The following is an 8,013-nucleotide window of genomic DNA, read 5'->3' on the forward strand; positions in this document are numbered from 1 at the left end:
CTTTCAGAACTTTTCTCAACATACGATTCAGTTTTTATTCACTCCTGCTGTCTTTGACAATTGCTTAACTACCTTAATTTCAAAGCCTTTTTCAGTGTAATAAAAATGTCCTTTTGGCAGAAGTTTATTGGTCCCATTTAAAATCACGTTCTGAAACATTCCTATACTGATGAGGACTCATTATTTTAGCAATTTTTCTGTTTCAACACAGTATATAAAGCCATGCCTCTCAACCGATCAACCTCAGTATGAAAGTGTAAGTGAGGTCAAACAGATTGCTCACCAAATCTTTGATCAAGTTGTCTGATCACATATAGACACAACTGTCTGAATTGTTGCATATGTTGTATAATGCTATCATACAAATTTAAGCATTTTCATTATTGACTGCTGCTCGTGTACGTATACATTAACTTGCTGGTCATAAAACTACAACAAAGGACAAGATATACAAATATTGAGTTAAGACCTCTAGTCTTGTCTATCCCAAAATTAAGAAAAATCTGTGTTCTTTATGACTGATCAACTCATGATTTTGTGCTTCAGTTATACACATTTCCAAAATTAAACTGTGAAGTTAATGTCAAATACTGTGTTGTAACTTTAAATATAACTGACATATTAGAACAGATAGATGGGTAATTATGATAAACTACACAATAGTGCTACTGCAGATAATATAATTTATCAATCCTGTGGTCCCCATCATTCATGCATTTACAGTTTGGGAATACAGTGACTGCAAAGGATAATAATTCATAATGGCTACATTCTCAGTACTTCATGCTAGCTCACTAGACAAAATAAAAAAGGTTAATTGTATAACTGGAAAAATGTAAAATTTTATTCCAAGAAAATTAACAAGCTACACAGGTAAATTTTGGCAAATGCAACTTTATATTGAAATCCACACATCTGTATCTTAAAGAAGGAAAGACTCACAGACTCTAATGTATCTCTAAAATACTAAGAAATCATATTATATGCTTTCACAAGTTAAAACTTAAATAATTTAAAACAACCAATACACCAAAATGTGCAGAAAATATAAACAAGACTGTGCCTTCAGTAGAATAAATGCTTCACAAATTGTGCAAGATATCATACTAAGGCTGCGGTCTCCCCATGACAGCTGTCTTAAAATATAAACATACATCAACTGCCTGTGTCTCCCAGAACAAACTAGAAAGGGCGGCACACCTAGGAAAGAAATCACATAATCCCAGTGATGTGCATATTGATTTTGGGAACCATTGGAGTAAAAAGGAAAAAAGAGGACTAAGTGATCTTTCATGCACTCCCAAATGACTGACCAGAGTTATTGATTCAATTTTCCTTGCTTATTTGCTTCAATGCTAAACAAAATGGAAGATACTAGATAACCCTTTAAGGCAACATGTGTTTATTCTGTATAATTATAACTGTTCAATTATGACTGGATATTATCATTAACGTTGCCTAACAGACTGATATCTAGCTTTTTAAAAAATATAAATAAGAGTCTATTAAACTTTATACCAAATCAGCAAAAAACACAGAATACAGTTAAATGTTAGTAATTTCACTGTTAAGGAAAATGGTAATTAGAAAGAGTAATATATTTGGAGAAAAAAAAATTAAAGTCAAAATCTGAACAAAAATACTGCTTTGGAATGCTCCCCAAAACTTACTCACAAGGCAAACAGATTTGTAAGTGTGATAATCCAATAATGCATGGCACATCTTTAATCAGTTACAGTACTTGAGTCCCCAGTTTTCAGTCTTTGCAAAATAATAATTGTATGAAATGTTTTAAAGGTCTTCAGATGTCTAAAATTAGTTTTATCAACACATTAACCTCATATCAACTTAATTTATTAAGATGTCCAATGCTAATCTTTTTGATGTTCTTATTTTATGTAGTGATATACACAGCATTTAGCACTGATACTTAGCACCTGCTACTTTCATAATCTAGATTTCAACCACATAAAGGAATTCAGGGCAGTAGTTCAGTCCTTTGTTCTTAATTACAAACCTTCAGCAGTGGTCAGCAGGAACATGTTTAGGTTTAAAACAGGATTAAAGGTGAGCTATTGCAAAGACTGCAGAATGTTGCCCAAATCCTTACAGCTGCTGACATCCCGTTCTTGATTTTCTCCTCAAGACATGGCTACAGGCCACAATTGCTTAGCAGAGAATGGTAGTGTTTCACAAGGCTAAAGATTTACAGATGCTCCCTCATATAACACAGTAAGGTTCCCTTGGTAACCTGGATTTTCTGCAGTAAAGAAGGGTTGTGCTGAAACAGCGCCTCAGCTCCCTGTTGGAGAAAATGCAGACAAAAGGATTGATTCCAGCTTGGGCAAAACTCATCCAGACAGCGGCCGTTAGAAATCCCCCAGGTACTACAGGCCCTCTTGCAAAAACTCTCCAGTAACAGGCTACCAAATAGGGACCCCACAAGGTCAGAAAGAGGAATGTCATGATGTAGAACATTCTGCTGATTCTCTTCTCCATTTTGAATTCATCTAAAACCAGTAGCCTCCTCCTGCCTGTGGTGTTCGCGTTTTGCCTGATTCCCAACAAGGTTGGAGGTGTGGGACCCCTTCCAAATCCAGCCAGCCAATTAGCAGCTGCTTGACCACTCGCTCCAGGACCATGAAAAGTCCAGTTCTGGCTCACTGCTGCAACAAACTGGACTGGCTTCATTTTCCTGCGATCGTGAACAAAAAATATCAGCTTGAGGTAGACAAGCTGTGTGGCTAGGAGGATAAGGGCAAGAAGAAGCATAAATCCCAAGGAATCATTAGCCCTGAAGGAACGATGCTGGAAAGTGCATTGGTCTTCCTCCCTAATGAATGAGTAGGTGCCCACATCTAAAACTGGGGGGAAAGCCATGGCTACAGAGAGAGTCCACACCATACAGATAACAGCCAAACAAGTCCAGAAGGTCAGTCTTTTCGTATAAAAACGGTGGTGGGCAATAGCTAAGTATCTCGTGACGCTTATGCAGAATAACATGAAAGCAGTGTGAAAGCAGGACAAAACCCCCAAAAAGGCAATCACTTTGCAAGTAAGAGTCCCATACGTCCACGTAGAGCCATTTTTTACCGAGGTGAAAACAAAAGGGAAACAAATTGCAGATCTGAGGATATCTGAGCAGCAAAGATCCAACAGGAAGTAGTAAGGAGCTCTATGCAAGGTCTTATCTTTGACTAGCAAAATGGAGATCAGAAGGTTACCCACCACACTGACTCCTATTATGAAACCCAGTGAAGTCAGTTTCAGAAAAGCTGTTAAAGGAGAGAGATTTTGTAAAATGTTGTCAGCTGCATGGCTGTAGTTCGCCATAGATGGATGGATGATATGTATATTGCCTCAGTCAAGTCTCATGATCTATATTTAAGAACAAGGAAAAAATAGATCCATACATCTTACTGAAAATGTAATCCACAAACAGAACTGATCTTGTGTCTAGTCATACAGTACATCCTCTTCTTTCTGATTTGTCATGCCATCAAAATATCTGAAAAAAAATTGAGCTATCAGTTCTTAAGTTAACACAAAATGATGTCAGAAAGTGCTAACAAAGATGTTAATTTACGGAGAACCAAATGAAGTTGTAAATTTGAGTACTATTGTTTTTTTAAAAAAAAAATGAGGCTTTTTTTTTTCTGACTATTTAGTATGATTGACTATTGGCAGATTTGGCTTGTTACAGTTTCACGACTGACCAATGCCCCTTATATTTGGTAGCACATATAATTCCACAGTTAAAGCCTCAGAGATTTTATGAATCAAAAGATTCCCAGTTTGCAAGCCCAAGAGTTAATCATTGACATCTTTTTTAAAAAACCCCCATAGACTGCTGATGCTTTGACATTACCTACATTTATTTTATGGCTACAGTATTTGTCAATGTTTTTAGAGGCAACTGCTGTGTTGATATGGATCACACCCAAAGAAACCCTGCAGAATTTATGTTTTTTAACCCAAGTCACCAAAGCACATTAATCACACAGTGTTAGTTTATGCATTTTGTGAGAAACAGTATTCACTATCCCCCTCCCTCCCTGCTATAAACCATAATTTTATCATTTAAGAGAAACAGGTATCTAGACAGTCGATAGCAGTATGCTTTAGGGTGTCGTCCCCCCGGCCTCCCCCCTCCTTTCCCCGTGCTTTAATGCAAATTGTTAAAGCCTCGACATAATTCATAATAAGCAACGGTCAGTGTAAATACTGAGCAAAAATAGGCAGCACAGCCAAGATATAATGCCCATCCTTTCGGGAGGGCTAGTTTTGGTTATGCTTAAATAAACACATAAATTGTTTTTTGGGTTTTTTTTTGGGGGTTTGGGTTTTTTTGGTTTTTTTCAAGCTAATTAGGGCTCCGCGATTCTCATTAATCCTCCCAGTGAATCGTACCAGAACACGTTTCATGCAATAAAATAAAATAAAGAACAGTCTGTTGCTGCCTTTTTTTTTTTCCCTCCTGGTTTGGTTTTGTTTTGTTTTTCTTTTTTTCTCCCTCCAGAGCCAGGGACAGGAGCCACAGCAGGCATGATCAGGCTCCTTCGTTATTCACACGAAGTGTTTCCTATGCCACCTCGGGTGTACAAAGGATATTCCCACTGAATCCCAGCAAAATCCTTGCATTCTTACCGTCCACAAAAGAGCCTGATTGCTGCTGTGTAAACAGAGGCTGATCAGATCATGGCATCGTTTTAAAACCATGAAATCAGGCTCCCCCTCCCCCCTCCCGCCAGCCCCGCCGCTCCCCCTCCTCCGTGGAGCTGTCCCCGCGGCGGCCGGCCCTGCCTCCGCACACACAGCCCGCACGCTGTGCACCGCCACTGCTGCCACACTCACACCGCCGCTGACACACGCACTCACGGCCACAGCCGCTCCCCCACGCCCGGCCATGCAGGGCTGGACTGCGCCGCGCTGCAAGGCAGCCCGGGTGCCGCTGCCTGGCATCAGCCGCATCTGCCGGAGCCGTGCGAGAGCCCCCCGCGGCGGGGAGCTGGGGAGAGCGGAAGAGGCATTGTCTGTGAGGGCTTCCATCATAAATAAGGGGCTTTGGAAATAAGCCCCGCACGCCTGAGCGGGAGAGCCCTCTCAGCACGCACCTGCAGCCGCGGCAGCCCTCGGAGCCCCCAGCCCCTCTCCTCCTACCTGTTGGTGCCGGAGATCCCCACATGCCAGAGCTGCTCCTTCCCGCCGACCGGCGGCTGCTTTACCCTGGCGATCCTTCCTATTCTTCTCTACCGTCACTCATTCTTCTTCTTTCTCTCAATCCTATTCCCTTTTCTTTTTTCTTTTTTTTTTTAATTTCCTTTTTTTTTTTTTTTTTTTTTTTTTTTTTTTTTTTTTTGCCTCGGTGCCTTGGCTGAGGATCCAGTCAGTGGCTCGGGCGGCGCATGCTCGCCGCGCCTCCCCCCTGCGCGCCGAGCCCCGTCCTCCCCTGTCGCAGCGCCACAATCTCTCCCTGTAACGCAGCGGCGGCGGCCGCCTCAATGAGGGCACGGCGGGCTCGGCGGCGGCAGCTGCTGCTGCTGTCTCAGAGAGGGCACGGCAACCTCCGCGGCAGCAGCAGCGTCCTCAGTGGTGTGCAGGCAGCCCCGGCGGCAGCAGCCTTCTCAGTGAGGGGAAGGCAGCATCCTCAGTGACGGGAAGGCAGCCTCCTTGGCAGCACGTTCCCATCGCGATGTATAGCCGAGCTGGATTTATTGGCGAGCCTGGGCAAGCCAGTGAGGAAAGGGAGGGGAAGGAATTAGGTCCTGCGCTCCTTGTTTATGCCTCTGGGCTCCCCCTCCCGCCCCACTCGCTTACAACGGGGGTCTGGAAGCGCCCGCCGCGCTGCGCGTCGCAGCCTGTCAGGAGAGGGACCGGGCGGTTTCTTCAGCTGCCGCTGCTTGATCCTCCCGCTGGTGGCTCGTTTTCCTTCCTCCCGATTCCCACCCGGTGAATTCCTTCTTCCTGACCCCCGAGCCAGGGAGGGCTCCTTTAACAAGTGCCGTTGTTCGCGGAGGGCGCATTCGCCGCGGGGCCGTGAGGACACCGCACCTTTCCCCCCGGCAGCCCGCGGAGCAGCTTCCCGACGCGCAGCCCGAAGCCGGCGCAGAGCTGTCAGCGCGCTCGCTGCATGGCGGCGGGGATGGATCTGGTGTCAGCCTGTTCCGTCCGCGGCAGGGCCGGCGTTCCCCCTCGGCGCGCAGGGCGGCGGCGGCGGCCGCCGCGGAGGAGCGCCCGCCCGAGCCGGCGGCCGGCGGGGATCGATCCCGAGCCGTCCCGATGATGTCATGCGGGCCGGTGGGCCGGGGCGGCGGCGCCGGGAGGCGGCGGGCTGTGGCCTGGGCCGCCGCAGGGGCCTCCCGCCGGCCCCCGCACCCGCTGGCACTGACCCTCGCTGGTGCCACCGCGGCAAAAGCGGGAGGAAGCGGGAAGGGTTGGGATCCCTCCGCCCTCCCGCCTCTTCGGTTTGTATGGAAGTTTATCCGGGAGAAGTGGGAACACGAAAGCCGTGCCCCAAGAGTAATTGGCTTTGGCTGCAAGGCAGCTGAGGAGCAGCTTGTTTTGGGTCGAGAGATTTGGATCCTGAGGAACTTCTTCGCTGGGAGCTTCCATTCAAGCCACAATAAATCCTTCTGTGGGACAGATTTATAGGGTTGATTCATAATGTGTGTCACATCTGTGAGCCCGTTAGTAGACTACAGGCATTTTTTAAGGCTGTCGTCAGTTTTGGGTTCTTTTTTTTTTTTTTTTTTTTTTTTTGACGTTCACTATACGGCATTGGAATTGGTTGCCAAACCACAAAATTAGCTTCAGTAGTAGCCTGACCAAGCCTAGAGGTCTGCAACCACTGGAAAATACACTTATTTAAAACCAACATTGCAGTATTTTAACCATGTGACTTGTTTCAGATAAAATTTATTCTTGGGCAGAAAACTGACACAAAGCTTAGGTACCACACGATTTAAAATTCTTTTCTGCAAATGTAATTATGAGGACATGATGATGCCCATCTATGGGGTGGCAGGTGTTAGCTCAGTTTTGAAAAAACTGGCATTTTGGGTGGTTGTTAAAGTTAGTACAAGTTGCACTTCTCATGTCACAATCACCTAAGCTATGCAGATATCCCCCAGGTATCCTTTCTTTGTTGTTAAATATGTGTAGCCACAGTGACACAAACAATGACCTTTGAAGTAATTCTTAAAATGTGAAGGGCAAGGAAGTAGCTTTAATGATCTGTCTAATATAGCAAAGTGTTCTCTAAATGCCATGCATGAAAATGAAACATTTGCAATGTAGGATTAGGAAGATTTATAATATGTGGTACTGAATGACTGTAGTATGGTCATGGTCAGGACCAAATACACTCTGATATGTGTAAGAATTATGATGTTTTTAGGAGTAAACAATGCAACACAATCATCATTGTCATAAAATAGATCCAGTGCCATAGGTTTTAACTTTTTTCTGTCTGGGCTTTCTTTTAGAGAGATTACAAAATTTGTTGCTATATAATATTTTAAAACTTGCTCTACTTTTGGACATGTAGCAAACTCCTTAGAAGTAATCTGTGAACTTGAGAATTCATTCAGTGTTCAACCACCAGTTCAGCATAAATCCATTTGTCTTCATAGGCGTAACCCGAGAACAAGTGTTTTAATTGTTCAACAAAATACAAATATCAAGATTGAAGTGCCACATAACAAAGTTAGTTTCCTATCATAGAAATTGCTGAGAAATAGATGCATTAGGGAACAGGTTATCTCATTCTGAGACACAAATCTAAGGTCCATCATATGGCTTGAACTCCATTCTGTTTGTTCTAAGGGTAGAGTCAGTCAAGAAAAACTTTTGTCTCAAAGTAAGAGAGTGGAGTGACATCATGTCTCGTTAAACTGTTGCACAGGTAGCAGGTCACGTCCTCCATGTAGGGAAAAAAATCCAAGAGTCATGAGGCTGAGAATCTGGAAGGTGAAGGCAGATGTCAGACAAAGATCCTCCAGGAAGCAAGAACAA

The 8,013-nt window shown here is 44.2% G+C and overlaps 2 protein-coding genes across 3 annotated transcripts; both read right to left on the reverse strand.

Moving 5' to 3' along the window:
- Positions 1 to 824: 824 nt before the first annotated feature.
- On the reverse strand, positions 825 to 5,306 carry LOC131591761 (probable G-protein coupled receptor 85). Of its 2 annotated transcripts, none has more exons than XM_058862798.1 (2): positions 5,161 to 5,306; positions 825 to 3,483 (listed from the first exon to the last, which is right to left on the reverse strand). In XM_058862798.1, the coding sequence occupies exon 2, from the start codon at positions 3,331 to 3,333 to the stop codon at positions 2,221 to 2,223; it is 1,113 nt and encodes a 370-aa protein (XP_058718781.1). In that variant the 5' UTR covers positions 3,334 to 3,483; positions 5,161 to 5,306; the 3' UTR covers positions 825 to 2,220. The 2 variants fall into 2 exon arrangements, with proteins under 2 accessions (XP_058718781.1, XP_058718780.1); XM_058862797.1 differs by having other exon boundaries at positions 825 to 3,508.
- Positions 5,307 to 5,361: 55 nt separating this feature from the next.
- Positions 5,362 to 6,662, reverse strand: LOC131592093 (sterile alpha motif domain-containing protein 1-like). The gene is made up of 2 exons (XM_058863370.1): positions 5,818 to 6,662; positions 5,362 to 5,723 (listed from the first exon to the last, which is right to left on the reverse strand). Exon 1 carries the CDS (start codon positions 6,660 to 6,662, stop codon positions 5,862 to 5,864), a length of 801 nt encoding a protein of 266 aa, XP_058719353.1. The 3' UTR covers positions 5,362 to 5,723; positions 5,818 to 5,861.
- Positions 6,663 to 8,013: the final 1,351 nt, after the last annotated feature.

The sequence above is a fragment of the Poecile atricapillus genome, chromosome W (genome assembly GCF_030490865.1).
Source record: "Poecile atricapillus isolate bPoeAtr1 chromosome W, bPoeAtr1.hap1, whole genome shotgun sequence".
Classification (NCBI taxonomy): domain Eukaryota; kingdom Metazoa; phylum Chordata; class Aves; order Passeriformes; family Paridae; genus Poecile; species Poecile atricapillus.

Excerpts from the sequence above, each read along its gene's own strand:
- LOC131591761 (XM_058862798.1), bottom strand. The coding sequence starts at position 3,333 with ATGGCGAACTACAGCCATGCAGCTGACAACATTTTACAAAATCTCTCT.
- LOC131592093 (XM_058863370.1), bottom strand. The coding sequence starts at position 6,662 with ATGAATCAACCCTATAAATCTGTCCCACAGAAGGATTTATTGTGGCTT.